The sequence below is a fragment of the Nyctibius grandis genome, chromosome 2, assembly GCF_013368605.1.
Source record: "Nyctibius grandis isolate bNycGra1 chromosome 2, bNycGra1.pri, whole genome shotgun sequence".
Classification (NCBI taxonomy): Eukaryota; Metazoa; Chordata; class Aves; order Nyctibiiformes; family Nyctibiidae; genus Nyctibius; species Nyctibius grandis.
Window position 1 is genome coordinate 39,593,737 of NC_090659.1, and position 24,026 is coordinate 39,617,762.

The 24,026-nt window shown below is 38.4% G+C and overlaps 1 protein-coding gene across 2 annotated transcripts in view; it reads right to left on the reverse strand.

The window, feature by feature from the left end:
* GLRA2 (glycine receptor alpha 2) overlaps positions 1 to 24,026 on the reverse strand; it is a 134,030-nt gene that overhangs the window by 74,595 nt on the left and 35,409 nt on the right. For both annotated transcript variants that reach the window (XM_068425091.1, XM_068425092.1), the window contains exons 5-7: positions 14,855 to 14,937; positions 13,457 to 13,594; positions 10,585 to 10,799 (exon numbers count right to left, since the gene is read on the reverse strand). In XM_068425091.1, the coding sequence (XP_068281192.1) occupies positions 10,585 to 10,799; positions 13,457 to 13,594; positions 14,855 to 14,937 (436 nt within the window). The remainder of the gene's footprint in view (positions 1 to 10,584; positions 10,800 to 13,456; positions 13,595 to 14,854; positions 14,938 to 24,026) is intronic.

Genomic DNA, 24,026 nt, shown 5'->3' on the forward strand with positions numbered 1-24,026 from the left:
GTCTCTGAAAACATTTTCTTTTGGAAACTACGTGGGTAGTTACTGGAGTAAACTTCCCAACTTCATTTTCAAAACAAGATTGCATACTTTTAAGACATGCTTAAGCCAAGTATAGAGTATTTATAGAACACAACTGTAACAGCAACTGGATGCAAAAACCCGTGCTATCCTGGAAGGTCACATCGTCCCTTCTGGACTAAGGCCTGTGATTTCTAGAAGTCACTAAGCCACATAAGAACAGAAGAAAACTGATTAAACTATGCTCCAATGACTTGTAGCTTCATATGCTGGCTACAACAAGCATGACTGGAGCTCACTATGAGGCAGTTTGATCTTATCCTCTTCTTCTCAGAGTGTTTCAGTGCCTGAGATTGATCATGTGACCAAAGTAAGGTTTTAATTAGACCAATTTTTCTTTTTAAAGTTGAAAAGTGCCTACCAGTATAACAGTAAGTGTTAGATCTGAGTGGGATGTGGTTTTTCCCTTCCCTGGGTACTGCTGGCATTTCAGAAATATCTTCTAAATTAGAATTAAAAAGAAAATGTAAAAAAAGTCACAAATCACAAATTTGATTTTTCTAAATCATGTCAACTGAACCTTTTCCATCATTTCCATTTTCATGTCAAACTTTTCAGATATTTTTAGATTGATTAACTTTAGATTTCCAAGTACAAGGCAGTTTCAAAAATAAAAAAAATATCTCTTGGAGAAATCAGACAGTGGTGGTTGGAAGTCAACAGCAATGGTTTGAGAAATTTTTCAAATAAATGAGAACATCATTCTAAAGTACCCTTTGCATAGCTTCAACAAAGGAACATTTTTTTAGAAAAAGTATTTCCTCAGAGAAAATGCCTGACCCCATCTGACATGTATATAACTGCTGTGGCAAAGATCTAATACAACGTGTACTGCACAGACAAAAAGAAGTTAGAAAGAACAGTTTATTTGATTTTAGCTGAAAATAGCAGAATTTGTTTTTAGCTGAAAATATTATAGCTGAAAATTCATTTTCATTCTCTCTTCAAGGTGATTTTCAGTTGTCTTTCAGACGAGCATCTCAAAAGAGTAAGAATTACAAAAAGAAAAACGTAATGTGGACAATGCCTAGCACTGGCAAGGATTTATTTTAAAAGTCTGTTTCACAGATGGCAGACAGAGGAGCTGGGTAAGATGCTTTTGAACTCTGCTGCGGTCAACAGCTGCTATTTAGGCTGCCTTTACTTAACTAAGAGGGAAGTACATCTGGAGGAAGTCAGCCTAATCGCAGAAATTATGAATGAAACTGGCCAGATGAACTTGCCATGAAGTGCAATTCCTATATTCAGGCAATCCACAGTCTTTTAATTAGATATGCCTTTCAATTTGGGAAAAGCTTTTACTGAAACCTCATTAATGTAAGAAGCTAATCAACTCTTACAGCTGCATTCACCAAGAGAATTTTATCTTTAAAAAATTCACCATGAAATCATTTGCCAAGCTGCAAGTCTTGCCTGGAAACGTGTGCAGTACACACTTTTTTGACTTGTTGCAAAACATGTTTCCTGTTCCAGTTAATGTAGGAAAAGGTAAGAAGTCACCTCTATACGCAGTGGTGTGGTTGGCACATAGCACTTCTTGTATGAACAATACAGTGTTTATCCCCATTCTAACAGAGTGTTGAAAAATTATTTTGAAAAAGTATTCTCATTTCTTATTTATCAAAAAGACAATGCTAACCAGCTAAAATCAATGTTACACCATTACTAAAGAATGACAAATGAACCAACTTCAGAGAGAATAATTAACCAATTAAGAGAATAATTATGTATTTTTTTCCTACTCACTAGATGGAACAGATAGAGAAAACAAGACCAAAAAAAAAGACCACATTGCTTCCTAGAGTAGTATTTTAGCCATTTTGAGATACATAAAAACAAGGTTATTTTTGTTTGCATATCTGGGGATAGGTATATGCATAACTAAGTTGTTCTGTACTGTTTTCTTCATGGCATGCCCCTGTCGTCCTTGACTTTGGGGAGCCCTGGTAAGAAGTAACAGCAGCGGTAAAGGCTTAGCATCTGAATGCTTTAATTTAAGTAATTCCCAATGACAGAATTTTGTTTTCATTCTGAGCAGATTCTGTTTCTGATAGAAGTTTCAAGAGACAGCAAAATGCAGCCAACAAACTCATAAAATAGATCCTGTCAGACAACTACAGCTTCCTTAAAAAGGCAAGCGAGTAGTTTGTTTGAATAAGAAAAAGCAACAGAACACACTGTCTAACTCTTAGAGTTTTTATTATAATCCTGACATTGGGGCTGCTGTGGTTCCTTAACTTTTCATTTTTTCTTTGTCAGTTCCATACAAATTTAAGCTGTTTTAAAGTCAGTTTTTGACGAGCAAAGCACACTCAAGCATAGAGTGGTGCAGTCCAGGAAAGTGGTACTCTCATTGCTGTCTGTGACCATCTACATGGTTCCTTGAAAAATTAAGAGGTTTTTTTAAGTTGATCATGCTCTATAAAGTAGCGCTGTTCATGACATTTTAGTATAAATCTATCAATGAATTGTTTTGATTGCCATTATGCACACACAGAAAAATGCCTTTCTGCAGAAAAGGGACAAAAAATTGCAATCATTTATATCAATTAAATACTTTAAACTGATTTTTAGTTTCTCAGTAAACCATCTTCTAATAGAAGTGGTTTCTCCTGTATGTGACAGAAATTGATATGTTCTCATTATAATAGTGTCATTAGTGATAATTATTTCTAACATAACCTGTTCTGTCTTTTCTATGAATACATGTACTGAGGAGCATTTGTTATGTCTTCTCCCTTTTTTGTAACATATTTTCTACTGTGATTTAGTCACTTAAGTTTCCTTCTAGACATACTGAGAGTTCAGGCTCTATTCTCCAGAGCTTTAACCTTTGGTAGAATTAGGAAAGACAACACGCTATGTCTATTTCTCACAGGCAGGGAGGCCTAACACCAGTTACAAGCTACTGAGGATCAAAGCTCTTTGCTCTCATGCTCCCTTCTCTTTGAGGCAAGATATTTCAATTAACTCCAAGCTACTAGGAAGAAGAAATAAGGAGGAAAAGAGACTACTTCATCAGGGTTTTAATCTTTACTACCAAGGATGTGTGAATAATGATGTATTCTAGAGTTCATGACTCTTAAAAACAAATCCTATTTTTTGCTTGCCAATGCCTAGTTTAGAATTGATTAATTTCCAAAGCTGATGTTACTACAACAAAGAATAGTGTGTCCCACTACTGTCAAATTAAAGACATAGACATGTCATATTATAGATATTATATTTAAAAACAAGACACTAAGTTGTTTAGTTCCTCCTCTTGCAGAAGTTTTTTTTGACCCATCCGTGAAGAAAAGTAAATTGCCTCTCTGTTTTCTCGTGAGGGGAAAGGAAGACGAGAAGAAGGAGTTAGTACATCTAGGAATCAGTATCAACAATTTTTTTTTCCAGAGAAACATTTTCCAAAGGAAAAAAAGACCTGTCATTCAAGCAATGGAGTTCATATGATTGCACTGTAACTCAAAGACAGCTTTGGGGGAGTAAGATGTCAGTGGCCCAGCGGCCTTAGAAGCCACGTGCAGTGTACACTGATGTTCAGACTGGAAGGCAGTAGCCTTAAGGTACACTGCAAATGAAAGTGTTTTTCACAGACTCCAGGGGGTTCCATCAACATTATTTCAAATTAAATATTAACAGAAGATATTCATATGTAATACTCTTAGATGATCCAATAGAGTTAAGGCTTGCAATTATTTGAAATGAATGAGCCACAACAGCCTGCGTCATTGCTTCAGAGCAGGTTTGTAGTGCTTATGTGTGTGAAAGAGCAGCACGGAGCATTCCTTGGAGAGCTACTAAAAGCTACTAGAAGGTCCTGGAGGGTGCAACATCAAAGCCGGAGAGCGCCAGTACCATGCCAGGGTTATGAAACAACTGGCAGGATTGTTTCCTGTGTGCACAATAACTTCAACTCTTCTCTGATGCTTGAAATGGGCTCCGCTGAATGCCAGCCCTCACAGATGACTGCATTATAAAACCTGCTGAGGAAGTGCCAGGAGTACTCAAACTACATCCCAGAGGTATTCAGACACATCTTATCACATATTTTTAGCTGTCACATGGCAGCAACAACTGTTTTTGTAATACAGTAAATGTCACTGTCTTCACTATACAGAAAAGTAAACTTTAAAGTTTAGAATAGTACAGTGGAAAAAGTGACTTCATTTACTCAGTGGTTTTGGATTTTTTTTGACTTTCGTAGAGTAGAAACTGCTATAGAACCAAATGTATTAGTCTTTATCCAGTCAGTATCTCGTCAGTCAGCTTTGCACAGAATGAAGGGCAGCAAGAATTTCACTACATAACCACTTTAAGACCCAAAGATTGACCAGGGCATCTCATCTCTGTAGTCAAGCTGAACAGAATAATGTGGTGATTTCTAGCAACAGATTTAGGTGCTCTGTTTAATATCTGCATCCTTCTCCCTCCTGCTCTTCTCACAAGAAGCATGGATCCTGCTGTTTTTTATCTTCTTACCTGTGCGGCAGACCCAAATCTTCAGTTTTACAGAACTAGAAGTGGTTGTGGAATGAAAGAAAAAAATTTCTCTCTATAATGGATGCATGATCACAGCATATATAACTATGCCAAAGATTGTCCAACATAGCTTTAATGGAGATACTGCTCCCAGTGAAGTTGTAACTGCATGGGCTAGCTGTGTAAGTATCTACTTAGATCTCAAAGCAGCAAGATTTGCAAGAAGCAAAAGTGTCTTTTGCAAGACTAGCTGATGTTGGTGGAAGCAGCAGAGAAGTTTCTGGGTACCACACAGTCTTTTTATTAGGGCTGAGCATGTATTATCAAGCTGGTATTAACATGGCCACAGTTCTATTGATACTTGAAGTAGCCAGAAAGTTCTCTCTGGTACATCATGTATCATCTGGTACGTGTACCACATCTTCCACTGCAGTTCAAACAGTGTCTTGCCCTCAAGCACAAGTACATTAATATCTTGCCTTGAAACAATTCATGAGAAAGCATAAGTAAAGGGGGAAGAAGTAAGAACAAAGAAATGGAATATGGAGCTATAAATTATGAGCAGGTGTTTATAAATGATTTTACAGGGATTTATTTTATAGTATTTTGTAGGACTGCTTATTTTGCACACAGAACTCTTTATTTAGTCACAATCACTTTGTACTGAAATAATTGCTTCAATAAGTCACACCAAGCAAACACATGCTGACTTATTTATGACCCTTGTTTTATTTTGGAACTTTTTTTTTCTTCCATTAAAAAAAAAAATTATTATGGCATTATTTTAACCGTAATTCAAAATAAAAAATGTTCTGTATTCTTGGAGCTTCTCTGCTTGATAACTTTTTGCATTCAAAAAAGGAGAAATTACTTTCTCAGACTGGTCTGCCATAAGCCCAAGAATCTTGAAAAGTCTCCAAAAATGCTTGGGATAGTGGACGACACATAAAAGCAGTCATTTACTGCCAAAGGGGATAGACTTCATTGACTTTGGTTTTGCAAGTCTCTGCACCTATTAGAATGTAATGCTTTTATTGCATTTGGTAATGCATTTAGTGATCCAAAGCAAAATAAAGTGAATGGAAGGACTCCCAGAGGTTTCAGTGAGCTTTGAATGAGAATTTTTTTCTGCACAGATTGCTCCCTGGGGAATGAACATGCATTCATTAAGTACTGAGCATTAAAGTAACACAATATGAATGCTATGCAACTGTGTAAAATACAGTTGCTATCACTTACTTGACTTAAAGTATCTTCAAATGTTTTGCTTTATGACATTAAAAGTAAATAATTTTCTTGGACTGTTGCTGCTAAGGTTTGGTTTGTGTAAGTGTTCTAAGAAGAAAACAATTTGAAAAATACTCAATTACTAGCACAGCAGAGAACTCACTCTTTCAAATGACTCTTTTGAAAATGCTTTAAAACTTTTGATTCTTTTGATTCAACAAAAGGGAAGCTGTTTAAAGATAAATAGAATAGCAAGAGAATAGTCATTCAATGCTCTGAAGAAAATAACTCTTTTTTAATACTTCTCTACAATTCTGCGCTATTGTACCTTGATATCCTCCCATTTAACCCCCTCAGCTTATACACAGCTGGGACCATTCGGTAAGTAGAGACATATTCTATGTCTCTGTGTTGCTTATGATGCCCAGATGTTCCTTAGTTCATATTTTGATTAATAGATACTGCCATTTTTGTGCCCTTAGGCTGATACTTCTAGAAGGTGTTGAATCTAAGCATGTGCTGAGTATTGCATGGATGTATGGTAGGTTACATCAGATTCCTATTTTGTGTGCCATAGAGTTTCTCTGCATAGATGAAGTCCAGCAAACCCTAGGAGCAAGGGAGCTCTCGGGCTTGTGCACAGGACTCGCATAGAAAGCTCAGGGTTTCCTGAGGGTTTCATTGTGGGTGTGTGGTCACGTTGATCACCCAGATGACAACCAGGATTTCTTAGCAGCAGGCCGATCAGCAAGAGCTACTGGTGTAGCTGGGTGCACAAACATTTGTCTAGCCAAAGTTTCTAAGTGGAAAATGGTGACACAACCAGTGGAACCTGGACATAGAGTATCAAAAGTGGGTAAGACTTATACACATGAACGTGTGGGAAGGCGAACTGATCACAGGAACCCTGTTATTTTGGATCACCATTCCTAGGCATCCCAGCAACAGATTAGCCAAACTGGAGGGAGGGTATTCAACCCCAGCTTTCTGGATGATTTCCTTACCACTCCCTAACACAGCCAGTAAGAGTAACTCTGGTCATAGGACCCCTCACTAGCCTTCTGTAACAAACACAAAATGATTTCATCACTATAGAAGAGGTTGACACCATGGTGAATATTTCACTGCAGATGATACTCCTGATACAGAAAATCATTATTTCATGTCCATGAAGGAAGAAGGATGTGGTATTGCTCAGCTTATGTTAAAACTGTAGAGGAAGAGCACGTTTCTGCTTTCTGAAACAGGCACTGCAGGTCTCTCTTCCTAGAACAGTAGTTTTGTTGGGATGTAAACTCTCTCATGGTTTAATCTTACCTTTTTTAACAAAGAAATCAACTTTGTAGAAGAATAAGGAAAAAAATGCATATTGATTTATTACTGTGTTGCAGATACTGGAATTTGGCCCTGTATTCTTAGCTAGAATTTCAAAATACTACAAAGATTATAATATCCACAGAAATACCATGATATTTACCAAATATAGTTATATTTGATTTGGAAGAGGCTTTCTAGATGTTTCTCTTATGTGTAGCAAACATAAACCTCAGCCTGAATTAATGTCATTCTTTTTTCTCTTTTTTCTCTTTTTTCTTTTCTTTTCTTTTCTTTTCTTTTCTTTTCTTTTCTTTTCTTTTCTTTTCTTTTCTTTTCTTTTCTTTTCTTTTCTTTTCTTTCCTTTTCTTTTCTTTCCTTTTCTTTCCTTTTCTTTCCTTTTCTTTCCTTTTCTTTCCTTTTCTTTCCTTTTCTTTCCTTTTCTTTCCTTTTCTTTCCTTTTCTTTCCTTTTCTTTCCTTTTCTTTCCTTTTCTTTCCTTTTCTTTCCTTTTCTTTCCTTTTCTTTCCTTTTCTTTCCTTTTCTTTTCTTTCCTTTTTCCTTTTCTTTTCCTTACACCAGGGCTGAGAAAAATACATAGGTAATTGCTTCTAAACAGTACCACTTACATCATTTAGAAAGTTACTTGGAAACTGACAAAAAATACCTAACCAGGAATTTTCTCATCACAGTTCTTCTTTGCCTTTTTTAGGTAAAGGAATTATTTCTTTTAAAGTTGGTGAGTTTTGATACATCGTTGTTTTTTTGTGGTAAAGCTCTACTAAAACAGAGAACAATAAGAAGAAACCCTTGTCATGAGACAGTGGGTAAATTAAAGGTAAAGAGAAGTTGTATAAATGTATGTTAATAAGAATAGGACACAAAGAAGAATGGGGCAAAAAACATAAACCTTGTATTCAAATCTAGGCTGCTTTCACAAAGCAAAGTTGCATCTGTTTTTTCAGTAGTCTTGTGAAAATAACCCTCCTGTCATGTCTTATTCTGTTAGGTATTCATGCTTGGAACAATCTTTAAATGGATGTTTTATTGACAGCCTAACTTCCTGTGTCTTGGCAATATGTTGACAGGACTTAGAAAAACATCACTTTTAAAGAGCCATTTTGGGACTTCAGATTTAACACTGATTTGATTCAATTCTTTTCATATTTTTGTTTCTATATGCATTTCAGCTGGACAGATTTTATTAAGAAATACAATTTTGGTATGAAGTTACAGATGAGGTTTTAAAATAGCTAGATGCCTGCAACAGCAACAGCAAGAAAAGCTTACTTCTTCTTTGTGTAAGGAATCAGATACTGGTGATATGAGACCTATATGGCTATACATGGCTATACAGCTACATGCACACACAAAGCCTGTTTTGAAGCACTTTGGTTTTGGCCAGGCACCTGGTACATTCAAGGTGGGAGTCAGCTGACAGGTATGCAAGTATTTACTTAGAATCACATTTTTAAGTCAACTGGTACACCTTCAAAAGCCCCCATGAGGATTAACTCACTGATATAGAGACCAAAGCTGTAAAGTATAGCTCAGCTGAATCACGCAGTGGAATTGCAACAGGGTGTAGCCTGACTGAAATAAGTGTGCTGGACTCTCGAGCTACTTTTCCTTAGTGCTTATCTTCTGGCAAAGGAACACAGCAGAAAACTCTAGTAAAGGATAGAGTAGAGCCAAAGCAGCACCATTCTCTGCAAGTTGCTGAGATAAATCTATTTAATTCTGAAGCTGGAGAAGAACCTCTCTGATACTCAAATAGCCACAGTCAATATATTCTGGATCTTCCCATTTCCTCCACTCAGCAGAAGCCCAGAAAATTATCCAGCAAATACTGTTCTACTCAAACAAGGCAGAATGCAAAAGGGAGAAACATTACAGCTGGATGGAAGGCATATGACGAAAAGCCTTTCTAAAGCGTTAGCATTTTGGGCATGCTAACACTGCAGACCTTCTTGGCAGGGTATGTTTGCCCAGTTGGAAATGTGGGTGAAAATCTCCACTACAGTGATTGTACCACTTCTAATTCTCAAGCCACTTAATTTGAAAGAAACTTGGAATACATCAGTATGGAAACCTGTCTTCGGTGACTCCAAACTTGCTATCTACAAAGCCTGTACGCTCCTTGCCAAGATTATCTCTTTGTTGACTTTCTTTTCAGAGTGTTCACTTGGTAATATTGACTGAATTGTCTGAACAAATGTTTAAGAAATTATCCATTTGAAATTCTGAGTTAATATATGAAAGGCTTTCAATTTGCATGGAAAATTATATGTATCTCAAAGTGAAAAAGTGAAGCTGAACCAACTGTCATAGTCACCACATTTTTGAGTTATACTTTCTCATTACCAACAGAAGAGTAACACAATCTGTGCAGTTTTTGAAGTTAACCTATATATGCTTCATTTGAACAAATTACAGTATTTGGAATGAGACTAAATATGATACTGAGGATAAAGAATAATATACAACATGCTTTTTGGAATGGATCATGATCTGTACAAACAGTGAAAATTTGTGGTTTCATTGCTGCTAGAGTGTTTTTATGATCTCCATCCCTGTGATGCTGGACTTCTGTAAAGAGGACTCTTCATGGAGTATATCTCGTGTCTCCTTAGACTATTGTAAAATGATTTACGTCTGAGCTCTCTTCCAGAAAATTGTACAAAGCCTGAGCATGCACATGAAATTCTGCTGGGAATGCTATCAGCAGAAGCATTCAGGCTGTGCCCATGCTGAGAAAAGCTGACAGCCTGACTAAACAAAGAATCCAGCCTGTAATCTGTAAACCCATCTACAGCATCTGGCCTGGATTAAAAAGACCACAGAATTCGAGTGAGAGGATATTTTTGTGCGTAGACAGGATGGAGGACTGCAGACAACACTTGAATGAGAACATGGACAAATTCTGCCATGAAGTAAAGACATCAGCAGTTCCTCACTGAAAAGATTCGTCAGGGAAACCTTCTAGGTGTGTACATGTTATATATATGCATTTTATATATACACATATATATATTTATGTATATTTAGATATCCATTGGACTAAGTGCCATATCTAGAAGCATCAAGATATTTGAGGGTCTAACAGTCCAGAAAAGATGAGACAGAGTTTATAAAGTCCCCAGTCAGATAGAAAGTCTAATTTTCATGAAAGTGTTTTCAGAAATCTAGTCAGATACCTAAATACTTGAGAAAAAAAAATGGCTTCTAAATGCTGAAAACTAAGACTCAAAACTAGTAAAAAATCATTAAAAATCCATACCTTTGAACACTCCAGCCATCCCACAAACCAGCAGAAACCTGCCTTAATCCAAATGCAAGAGTATTGCAACAATTTAACACCGCACTGCTATCACTTTCTCCTGTATTCTTATCAGATGCATATTTACACAGATCTTTTAGAAACTTCAAAATTAGTACAAATATTTCTTTTTAATAACAAATAGGTGGTACAAAATTATTTCCTTACTTTTGGGAGGGAAGCTCTTGATCCTGAACTTTGCGTGGTCATTGTCAAAACTGTAGTGATACCCAGTGCAACTCTAGCTGGAGCAGCATCCATGTTGATCCAGAAAGAAACCCAGGACAAAATGACAATCAGCAGGCTAGGAATGTACATCTGGATTAAATAGTATCCCATCTGACGCTCCAAATGAAACTTGACTTCAATGCATGTAAACTTTCCTAGAACATGAAATTACTTTCATAAATGCTTTTTGCACATTTTTATCTTGTTTTCTAAACATAAGTTAGATGGGTGGCCTGTTTTCTAGCCTAACACTATAAGCAGTTCCTGATACACAAATGCAAGTTGGACATTTGTTGTATGCTATCTTGGGAGATGCATGGAACCCCTGAAGCAGACTGTGCCTTGTTCTTCATGTTAACTGAGAAGATGAATATTAACACGGTGGTTTCACCTCAAAAAAACCCATAATGTAATGTTTCTTTTCTCAAATTTTGATAAGATTTTACTGCAGTAAAATATAATGTTTAATATTAAAAGGGGACAGCATTTTGCTCTTTTAATTACGTGAGATCAAGCAAACGTACTTAGACAAATTGTAAACAATTAGTCTTACAGTCCTATGGTAGATCACACCCCTTCTCATTCTGGTCATGTAATTTGCCTGTGTCAGTGGATTTTTTCTCACATCAGAATCAGCTCAAAGCCTACTTTGAATTTTGCCAAAAGTCTAACTCCAGGAAACCCACAACCACCTCTTGTGGGAGGTGAGTGATGCTTCAAACGGCAAATAGCTGCTCCACAGGGTTAGTGTAGAACAGAAGTTTAGGACTGCTTGACAGTGGAGCTAGTCATGCAGCAGGGAATGCAGTCCTGAGTTGCAACAGTTTGTCACTGCTAATCCAATCACTCTGTGCTGCTCTCCAAATTACTGTGTATCCTGACTGTGGTTTAGGTCCTGTGAAGGCTCTCACCTGAGACAGACTAATCCAAGTACCAAAATGCCTGTCCTTCCGAAGATGTCACGCTAATGGTTTCAAAGGACCCCTTTTGTGGTTTTTGGTCGACTGCATGAAGATGCATTGTTCCTTGTTCATCCTTTCAGGTGAAACTAGATTTTTTGCTCCTTTTTGTGATGCATGCGTATTTTTTTTTGCTAATCTAGAAAGCTGAATGGCAAGGTGCGAGAGTTGGCACAAAGGACAATGCAGAGGCTGTTTGGCAAAGAGAGGGGAGGAGAAGAACTGAATAATACCTTTTGGCAGGACAGAAGCTCATATATGAGTGGTCTGACCTGTCAAATGGCCTGACCTGTGACCCTGAAGACAGACCTGAGACCTGGATTGCCACTGAACCTGACCAGTCTGCCCGTACAGAAGGGGACTTGAAAAGCATGGGGTGGCCATGCGTGGCAGCAATGGCTTTACAGTAACCCAATCTGTCACACGCACTCCAGATTCCTGAAGTACAACCTGGACAGAATGCCTTGCAGTGTGGGTAGGAGGAGAAGGCTGAATGATACAGCTTTTATCCACATTGTAATTTCACAGCAAACCTGAGGGAGCGTACTACAAAGGAGACAGCAGTGTGGGTGCCTGTAGGCAAAGTTTTCTTTTGCTTGAATACTGCTTTTCAGTTCCCATGGCCAGGTGACACACTTTTAACTTTTGCTAATTAGACATTCATTTTGTCTCACTATGTGCAATGGGAGCTACTAAAGTAGATGAACTCACTTATTCAGAGTTTGAGTTATGTGCTGGGAAATGGCTAAACTTTGTATCAGCCAAATTACAAATGGGTAAGCTCTGTCAATTGGAATTTACTCTCGATTATCCCCTCTAAGTGTGAGAAAAGATGAGAAGTCACAGCAGTCCCCCTTTCCACAGGTGTTGGACTGTGAAATCAAAAAGTTTTCCTTCCTTGGCCCTAAAGGGGCCCTTTGGGCCCCAAAATGAGAAGTTGTAACTGTAAAAATTAAAAGCAATAATTTTCTTTTCGTAAGAAATGAATGTGACTTATTTTTGGCAGAGGCAGAACCTCTCACATCATGTTATTTCACAGAGTGAAACAAATGTATTTGATGCAACCAGATTGGCTCTTACGCTGAAATGATGAAAAAGCTATTTGAGATGAGAAGGATTATATCTAATCCCAGCAAGCACCCAGCAAACTGTTCTCTAAATACTGTCCCTATTAAATAAACTCCAAGCAGCTAAATCCAAATTTTAACCGAGTTCTCTCTGCTCTGCGAAGCTAAAGATAGAAAACACAGCATTCGAGACTTCAAAATAGCAAATATAGGAAAAAGATTACAGTATTAAGCAAACATTTAATTTCCCAACATTTCATGTCTGTACACTATTCAGATCAGCAATGAAAGCATTGTCTTTTCAAAAACTGCATTTCATAAATTAGACCACACATAAAAGCTGGTGAAAATTTGATATTTTTCCTCATTGGCACTTTGATATGTTTAAGAAATAAATCAAGTTCAGAAAAATCAGCATTTTAAAAATGCTGAATCAATATTTAAGAAAAGATTCAGTTTGCTAAAAAGGTTTCATTTTATGGAAAACCAAACAACTAGATTTTTTTAATCTTTTTTCTAAGATTTTAAATTCCTTAATGATTTTAAGGATGTTAGAATATATATATTAGAATATCTTTAATGAAATTAAAGGAAATTTGGAAACAAAATCTTTCAAAGAAACAAAAATAGAAGGGAGAAAATGTCATTTTTTCAGATTTCAAAATAATTGTGGCTGAATCAAAATTTAATTTCAAAATATTTTTTCTTTTTACCCGTCTTTTCCCTTTACAAATTACAACAGATACCCTTAGAGCAATTAATAGAAAAAAATAGGATAATGCTCACCAGTGTTGTAATGTTTTGTGCAATAACCAAGTTCTTTATCTTCTTTCAAAATAAACTGTGGCAAGGTTAAACCCTCTGCAACTTGCACAGGTCCATCACTTAGCCACTCAAATATCAGATCATTCATAGTGTAGCCAACTACAATAAAGAAATCAGACTTCATTAGATGGTAACTGACAGGAAAAATACAAAGGCAAATTTTATTATATCTGAGAAGCATGTCTTTTATCTCAATAAATGTTATCTCAGTTATATTTTTAAACTGTCTGATTAAAAACAGCATTATTGCTGTTAGTTACTGGTTGCTATTACTGAACTATTACTCCATTAAGAGCAACAAGTAACACCATTATGTTCTGAAATACTGCATTGTTTTGCCACTAAAAATAATTTTGCTGGCCCATCATCAAAGATACTGTTTACAACTGAAATGACATTTCTCTGTGCCTATGTATCAGCCTGCATTTTGCTTTATTTTCATCATTCTTTGATGATGGGATTGGCGGGCACCAACAAAACAAGGATTTCTAAACTGCAGAATGCTGGGGCCTTACCGAAAAGAAAACGGCAGCTTTCGTAAGCCTGTGAACCTACCGCTGAGAGGTGCAGAGGGGAAAGAGAGAAGCTTGAACTCACCGAAGTTTCTTTTTTTCTGTAATGGCTACATCTTTATGGGCAAATTTAACAAGCTGTTGCCACCCTCTGGCCACAAAGGCACCTCCTCATGTAGCCAGCAGCTCATACCAACACAGCTAAACCTATTCTCCCCTCCCTGCAAAAAAAACAAGGTGCCTGGTACCTACTGACTATTGGGAATGGTCGCTGGCACATGCCATTATCGGAGCCACTCCTGGTTTTGTCTGGTTGTTACCTGGTACAGGTCAATACTGTGCCACGCTGTGTGCTGACAGCTACACGGTATGGATGGGTCAGTGTCGATACCCAAGTCCATGCCTTGGCTGTGTTTATCTTAACAGCATACGTGTACCTATAGGACCTCTGCTTCATTGAGTACATTGCTTCTGTTTTTCAAAAGACCATAGCATGTCTTGATCAGACACAGCTAATCCCTGGCTGTCTACTAATTGCTCTTACTTTCCCAAGATTTAATTTCTCCTGCGCAGAATCGCTGTGGTTATCCCTGGAAGTGACTCAGCCCTGATGGGTGAGGTGGTGTACCCCGGGAGGGGGAAAGGGAAGGGAGCAGGAACAGCACAGAGGCAGAGGACCCACATGGTGTGGTGATGGACAGTTAAAGCACTGTTCCTCTGTGATTTTTCCTGAGAAAATAGAAATACTGAGTCTCACCGCACAAATATGACAATGTAGATACTAACTAACCACTGAATGTTATGATAAAATCTTGTTCTTCACTAGATAAAGCAATTGAACACTCACAGCTCTCTAGCTGCATTGTACATGTCTGTACATCCATAGGAAAATTCTTCAAGTCCATGGGACAGGATAAGGTTAAAGTAAGCCTAAAATTGGAGGGGAAAAGAAAAAAGAAGCTAGTGTTAGAAATCTACAGGTTTTATTCAAAGCCCCATATTTAGAGTTTAAAGGATCAAGACCAAATCTTAACATCTCAGAGGCTGCACTCTTTCTCCCCTCTGAGCTTTTAAGGACATAAGAGCTGTGAAGACAGAGAACGTAAGCAAAGCAGGTGCTCGCTGGTTGCATTGGCTGAGAAGAACAGAGGCAGAGAAGACAACATCAAGATAGCAAGAAATGCTCTCCACTAATGTACCAGTGAATTTTTTATGTATACTACTGAACCCAAATAATGCAAAAGCTGAAATGACTGATCATGGGACATACATTTTTAGGCTTTGTTTTGGAAAAGCAAAAGAAGAAAACAACAATCACAGGGGTTTTTTCAACAGAGAGTGCTTTTGCAGTGTATAAGGCCCATTTCTAAACCTTCATTCTTACTGCTTAGCCATTAAAAGAAAGAAAAAAGCCACCATACAGTAAAAGCTAGAATCACATAGCATTAAAAGACAAAGAGTGCAGACAGAAGAAAGAAAGCCTAGAGGAACATTATCATACAAACTAAATTTCTCTTTTAATGTTTCAGTTGTTATTGTCCCAGAGAAAGCATAGTTTTACTTGGATGGGAATATTCTTAATGTTTCGTCTTTTTTTCTTTTTAGTTCATCTTACTTTTTCACATTTGATTGAAATCAGTTTCAAGACTTCTCAGCTTTACTTCTTTTCTTGTTTGTGTGGGGAGAAGAAACCATTTTTAACAAACCAAGATATCAGGATGACATAATTACAAACAACAAGCTGCTTTGAAAAACAGAATTGTTAAGATTTTCAGTTAAGTCAACTCATATAAAAAGAGTACATTTTTATTTCAGATTACCTTCAGCACAAAAAACACTGTGACACAAAGGAAGAAAATAAACAAAAAACTGTGCCCATTTACCATCAAGGATGAGAACTAGTTTGTCTGATTTGAAGGTACACTGAAACATTAACACAGTACAATGAAAATAATATTTTTAATTATGCCGGTGAATGCACAGGCCAGTTCCTAATCTAGAAAGTATGTTGTCCCACAGACAAATGCGATCTGTATGGAGAAATACTTCACTTCGCTCTGTCTCCTGTGGTGATTTTGTGCTTCTCACCACATACAGCTGATTCCAGGTCTTTCAGTCTATGTCTTAATCATGTGAAGTTTTGGAGATGGCCTGACTGGGCCTTCTAGTCCTACTGTCTTGCCATCAAATCACTATGACAAGAAGATGATATTTAGGTAACTAAGATCAAAAAGGTCTCAGCCTTATCAAAAATCACATTCAACATCTCTGCTTTGCCTACTCATGGGCTACATAGAAAAAGTCATATTATTTCCCTCTTGACACAGGCTTTAGTGTATGAGATGATCATATCAGGAAATTAGAGATTGGTTGCCTGTGGCAGTGAAATGCACTGAGATGAAGAAAAGCCTCCAGTAGTCCTCTCAACACCGCCACTGTAAATAAACTCCCGTTTAACCTTTGGGAGCAAATAGCATAAGCATTAAAAAAAATTAGTCATCTAGAGAAAAAAGTATATCTAGTAGACATACAAATGCCATTGAAAGTCTGCCCTTTACTCATTTAAATATTTTAAGTGCCCTGCAAATGTTAACTAGTTTCATTTTTACTAGCTAATTTGCTGGATTAAAGATTGAGCTGTTTAAATTGCTAATCTCCAGTATCAACAAAAGACTGATGCTGCCTTTTTTTCTGAAATGTTGATGTATCAAACTCTCTTCCTTCTTTTCAGTCATCTTCAAAATACGGCTTAGATGTTTCAAGTTCGTTTCAAACATGCCTTTAAGCAAATTCAGCCTTTCTAAATATGTCATTTGTTTGTATGCATTGAAGTAAGCATGGCCTATCCACCCCTCAGATTTTACTGTGTGGATTGCACGCTGACTATGCTTCCTTCCCCCTTCATCCCTTTCTACTTCCCAAAACTCTCAAATGATCTGGGGGTTTGACTACATACATGGGCAGGAGGGTCTCTTCTGTTAGTCTAATATCAAACCCATGAGAAAGCGAATACATCCAGTTGCAGCTTTCTAGCCTCACAGGGATAAATTGATCTATCTCCACTGATGCCAGGTAGATATATAATTATTTTTTTCTCTGGAGGTGAGCTGAGAAAATGCTCATTATGTTGGTTCACACAAAGGTTGACAACTCTTCTTTCTCTTCCTAACCAATGGTGTCTTTCAAGAAGACTAAATTATTCTCAGCTTACCCTGACAAACGGAAAATAATTTCTATTCACTGTATTGATAAGGCTAGCTCAAGAGATCATGCCCTTATAGCTTTACCTCTACTTGTTCATCTCAGCAGAGTACCCATTCATAGTTAACATCTTTACCACTGTAATCCCTTTTACTATGAGTAATGCAAGTGTTGAACCCGATGCTTATTGCCTGGTATTGACCACAGATACATTGATTTTCAACAAGATTACTACATGCTAAATGTTCAGCTGCTGGAGTCTGAAGCAGCTCCAGTGAGGTCCATGGTGGTGGGTTAATTTATAGCAGTTGACACTTTTTCAGTAAAAATATGATCCTGCAAGTGTTTCCAAACCCAAGTGCCATGCTACTACTTGTGTATTTACAATAATAAGGAGATAGGATCGGAAATGGAAAGTGTTAGGCAGATATAGCTACCCACATTGCCTATAACAACAGTATCATTGACAGAAAAAGTTTTGGAAAAATGAATGTTTCGCACTTGGCAAATTCAAGAAGGGCCCCTGGAGATTTGGCGCAAAGTGCGAGTTTAACTGGCAATTACATTGATGGATACTTTAATCGTTAATAAAACAGAAGAAACTGCTACAGAACAATTATTTTATTTTTCAGGCACCCTGCCACCAAGGCATTTGAGATGCGTAAACAACAGATTCGGTGACATAGCACCATAAAACAGTGATGGGAACAGTTTTATGAACAACCTGTAAAGCTGAAAGGAGAAGTAGCTGACCAAGGACTGATTTTGTTTTCAATTACCTGAGCACCCTTTATCCCCTGCTAGCCAGGCTCAGGTTGCACATTGCGCTCAGGGAGATCTCTGGGGTTGGGCACGTTACATTTTCCAGCTGAGCAGACATGGGTCATGAGGGAGCAGGAGAGAGTCACATCTCCAGCACCCCAGCACTTCAGGCACAACGCCAAGGCCAGCAAGGTGCCCCGGAGGGGAGACAAAGTTGCTCTCTTCTTTCCCTCCCCGCTCCCTCACCCATCGTGCAGTCGAGGAATAATTGAGCCCTGGAAAAATGCAAATAGAGTATGAACAGAAAAAAGTGCATAATCATAGCCAGGAAACAAAGAATGAACAATTAGCCAGCATTGTGACAAAAATCAAAAAAAATATGAATCAATAATATTACTGAGCAATGCTCTGGCAGAGGCAGGGCTATAATCCAAGTACTCCAGGGCCGCATTGCCTGTCTGAACCTTTGGACCCTCTTCCTGAGGTTTCTCTCATATACTAGGTTAGTCCCTCCGAGCAGCATCTGCTGATACTCCAAATGCCTTCAAAGTGTGGTGACCACTGCTGGGATTTCTTCAACCAGCATTTCATTCAGACCCCTCTTTTTCATCCCCTGGTTTCACCAGAATGTCCTGAGAAATCACTCAGACTTGGGCTGTCAGTCTCTCTCTTTTCCCATCCCAGCTCAACATCTTTCATTTCTGGCTACCCCAGAAACTCCCTTACAGCATCATTCAGAGGTCTGTGTTTCCCACTTCTCCAGGCAGGAAGGTGAAAGTCCTGCATGCTTTGGCCTCCTTTGTCATAGAAGCCAGAATAAGGCATTCTGTGGGAAAAAAAAAAATAGCCTGACAACACGTTATTAATCAGACACCCTCTTTCTGGTGATCTTAACACCTGAACACGTTGTTCTGCAATGTCAGTGTTTTCTCCAGGTGGAAGCAGATGTGCCCTCAGACGGGCCAGCAGCAGAGCTCAGCACAGGCACTACCACTGCCCTAAATGCAGCTGGTGTAGCCAGCCATCATACTCTGAGGAAAAGCCATAGGAGGGGGTGGGGGTGACACACATGTGCCGCCAAGCGAGCTCAGAAGTATTTACGTGCAGTGCAATCAAGTCCTGAGCTCAGCAGTGTGGCTGAGACACCATGCTTCTTATTCATCCTTCTCCAATTCCTACCTGTGTCCTCTCCTTTCTCTGGCTCTGGTCATATTTTCCTCACCTCCTCCTATGTCTGCCCACCTACACTACATCTTTCTGGATCCAAAGCCCAGCCCCTTTCTTCTGCATCCTAGTCTGTCCTAGTACTCTTTCCTCCTCCCTTTCCTGTTGCCCAGTTCCTGCCAAATCCCACCCTCACCTCTCTTGCGGGTATTAAGCCTTGAGGCCAGGCCCCTCTTTGATACCTAATCCCCAAAGTAGCACCATCAGTGAAGGGTAAGGTCCTTTAATACAACAGGAGTAAAATGTTTGTAAACAGATTATTCTCAAGATGACCTCCAATCTCATTCTTTCTCTTAGGGGTTTTGAATGCTGATGCTCATCACCATCATGCCACTTCTCTGATAATCTTACAATGCTACAAAAACGCTTCAGCATACTACACATACAGACTGCTTGTGAATGGCCTGCAACACAAAACTGAAGTAAAGAACTGCTAGAATTGTATTAAACCCTTAGGGAATTAGGTTTATATATTACATAATCCAAGAACTTTTTTTATAATTTAAAATAAATATCTTATTTTAACTGGGATTTGACGTATTGCCTAATCTGCAGCAATCATTAAACTGTACTATAACCCACTCCTTTACAAGCAGCTATCATGTCTTAGCGACTCAGCCAAAACTTCCCTTGATCTCAGTGATAACTCTCACTCCAGAGGAGGACACGGATCCCACAAGAGAAGGGCCCTGTGGATCACAGTACAAGGTGTTTGATGACAAGGGGAATACCATTTTCATTAATTATCCTGCAAGTGGGGCTGTTTGTGGGTGGGCTACGGAACAGCCTCCTCAAACGGTTTTTTTCTAATGTGAAATGTCATTGTCAGTCTTATTAAGTATAGAAGTACTGTTGGAAATTTAAATAGCCCTGGAGATAAGGGTATGAGTCCCTTCTGTCTCCAAAAAAAGCATTATCATCTCCTCATAAGCATGAACAGCAACAAATGCCTCACCATGAGTGGGCATGGTATCAAAAATAACATTTGGTTTCTATTCTTATCCCTTCATTCTTTCAAGCTACACCCATCTGCAGCTCAGCTGTTGGGACAGGAGAATTCACAGTCTAGGATTTTACACTGCAAATACCGAACACAAGTAGTACATTCACGGTCACTGTTAACATTGGCTGTGTGTCATTTTTATGAAAAGTCTTATACCTGTGCAAAGCCCACAGTGTTGGATTTAGTGAGACAAGTGGGATTTTTTTTTTCAGTATTGCCAATTCTAAAGATGCTGTCATAAATTGCAAGATTTCTGGTATTTTACTTGAAGCTCCAAGCTGACAATAAAGGCAAAAATATTTTTAGCAGTACATTTTTCTTTGGAACATTAAATTCCTGATCCTTATAGCTGCTGAAATAACATTAAAATATTACCTAAGCACAAGCAGACAAAGTTCCTCATTAAACTGGCAGGGGAGATGGAGTTGCACAGCAACCATGACAGCATCGCGTGACACAGGAGCAAATGTCATTCAGGCTAGTGGCACTGAAACAGGGAGGAGAATCTAAAATTTCCTAATATTCCTCCCAGCCCCCTCTCTTGGATGATCTGTGCCTGAAAGAAGGGTACACACACTATTCACATATCAGAAGGCCCTTCTTTTAAAGGGCTTTTCATTTTGTAGTCCATCTCATTATTTTTTCAGGGACCTGACTCATCATTTTGAATGTCAATTCTGGTAATTTTCACAGTCTACAGGTTTTGTCCTGTTAAATGGAACAGTCAAACTGTCTGCTTTTTCCCTTACTTTTGAGGAGTCCTGGAATTCCTCTCTAATATTTGTCATGTTCTGCAGCTTCATTTCTGTCAGAAGAGAATACGCTGAAGTCAAGCTTAGAGGAGACATGAAGCCTTCTCAGCTGTAGCAAAATGTGAGATGTAGGCTGGAGTTTCACGTACTGCTGTTTATGAGCGTGTTCTTGCTCCCTCCAGTGCTTTGCTTTGCTTCATGTACTGCTTAACAACATAGGAGCTGGCACGGAGCGGGGTTGTTGATTTCTCATTACAGACATCCCACTTCTCATTGTAATGCAATCATTGTCTGTAGATACACAATGCCAGCACACGAGCTGCCAGCAAATGATTTTCCAATTATTGCTCAAGCAAATCTATGAAATTAAATTCAAGTATGATTTCATGTAACAGTTAAATTCTGTAACCACCTGTTTCCTTTCCATGAAGAACAGTATTTCATCTCTCCTTTCTCCTGTCATTTTCTATCTTAATTTTCCTGCACTGTCTGTTTAGTATAGTGTTGCTTTCCTCCTGGCATGATGACATCTCTGTTCTAAGCCATATATTGCAATGCAATTGGCAAAAAACCTTCTTCCCTGGGAGCACATTCCAGGAAAACATGCTTTTTTGTACCATTTAGAAAGGGCTCCCACATCTACATCATTTTACACTTCACCTTTAACTGCTCCAGTGCAAGTTCAATGGGTAAATGGAGTGATTGGTCACTAGCAATCAATGACGGACATTGCCGTTACCCATAAGGAAAGCAGGTACACAGGCATGTGTCTTGGCTATGCAACTATCCCATTGGCATAGAAGTGACCACCTGCCAATATTTTTTGATCCTGTCAGCCAAGAACGACTTTATGTGTACAAATTGGTCTCCAGCAGCATTTCCCACTTTTTTACTTAGAACAAGTCTTCCTTTTTATTTGAGATACAGGAATATAGGGCTATAGAAGTAACATCTTGGACCATCAAATCTGGTCATGTGCTATCACACATAGGCACATCATCTAACCCCTTTCAAAAATGATCAAGGTTCATTTAATGATATCTGGTGCCAGATTTCATTCCCACCCCCCTTTCTGTTGGAATATAGTTCTAGGAATTAAATGTGTAGATGGCTGTAAACTTTATAACTTCCGCTTTAAGCTTACATATGGCCAGTTCAGAGACATTTGTTCTCCTGGCAGCATTGTCCTTCAGTCTAAGTAGCTCTTCCGTTGTGTTTGCATTTACCTCATCTCCAGTGCTCTTGTGTGTCAGCTGGAGACATGCATGGCACTAGAGGAAGAAGTGAGGCAGTACATGTTCAGGCATAATGTCCATATCCCTACTTTACTTTAAATGCCTTATGAAGTGAAAAAGCAAGTAATATTGTGTCATTAAAATGTAAATTATTCTTTCCTTCAGCAGGAAGATCAATAGGGTTTTGACAACAGCTGTGCTAGTTGTATAACAAAGTACGCGCATTAAGCTTTATTATTTATTGAGTAGCTTTTATTATTTGTTATGCAAAACAAGTACTTTAGATACAACAGAAAAATAAGGGTATTGGAAACCCAGAGCTAGATCCTCAATCTGAACTTGTAGATGAGAAGGAATGAGAAAGATGAGAGTGGGTGATAGGAGGATGCAGTTAGTGTTAGGAAACCATCCCAAAGGATGAAAAGAATCTCAGGCCATTTAATTAAAAGACCCCAAAAGGAAGGGGGCTGGGGGTGAAAGGAGAGGCAGGAGTAAGGGATGAAGGAAAAAGGATGGGTGAAAAGTGGGACCAAAGAACACTGGGTTCAGCCACAATGAGAACGGCTGCTTGTCCCACAAAAGGCTGCAATTTTTAGCCTCCGAAACCATTGTTATTATTGTAATCATGCCCATGGGGAGATTAATTTGTCAAATTTGCTGGATTCACATAGCATGCAGCCACAATTTGGGAAGTCACCACATCCCAGTGACATTGTGCAGTTTAATAAAATCTAGTGATTCTAGCACTATTTATATAATGTCTATAACGCTTCTGCCTATAATATATAATTGCTGTCAAACCCAAAACTTTTTTAGATATGTGCTCTATTTCAGTTAGCATTTCTGCATTCATTATTCTTCAATGGTTTGTTTTGGGTTTTTTTTTAATGTGGAAAAGTTACTTTAAGGTATATGAAGTTGTATGCTTTTGGAAAGTCAGGGCAGTGTGCATGGGACTGTGTGCAGTTTTGCTGATGGGAGAACTAAATAATTTTCTGTGAAAAAGGTACTGTGCTGGTTGAGATTAATTTCCAAGGGAAAATCCCCAACTTGCCAATATCGGTGTTCTTCTGGTAGGAGCTGAGGTAATAAACATGATTGTGTGAGGTTGGACAGAGGGGTTCCTGCATAGTAACCAGCCATGCCAATAATGGCAACAGTCTCTCTTCTCCCTCCTCTGCTAATCTGTCACATGGAAAGACAATGCTGTTAGTAAAGTCCAAATCCTCTTAAATCCCAACATTAGATTGTAAAATAAAATTGAAGTCATTAAATTAAAACGCAGGATGCACACAGAGCTGTAGAACATAACATTTCCTACCACTCTGTTAGGCTACACTGTGCCGTGCCATGGATGAAATCATGGATGAAATCACACACAATGATGTCATCAGGTGTAAATAGAGCTTCATTATCGTATAGCTGATAAGGTTTGTACCCAAAAATTGTTTTAGAAAACCTACACCTGACTTTACTGTAACATAGCGACACATTCTGTAGTAACCACGCTAAAGATCTAACATCTAAAGCCTAGTGGACTTTTTTCCCCATGAATAGTCTACTGCAAAGGGACTACCAGTGTTACCTAGGTATTTCCTTAATCTGCTTTCTATTTCCTTCCCATAGAGCAAAGAACACAGTCACAGAGGAGACTGAAAAAGTTTTGCTCAGAAAAGCCGAATTATAAAAGTGCTATAGATTACTTCTGATGATTTACATGAGGGAGATAGTAATCGTAACTCATAATATAACACAAAATGGTGTGTGGAGTGGTGGGGGTGAAAGGTGGAGTCAACTCAGTGCTCTGTCACTCGGCACTATGGCCACACTAGAAATAGTTGA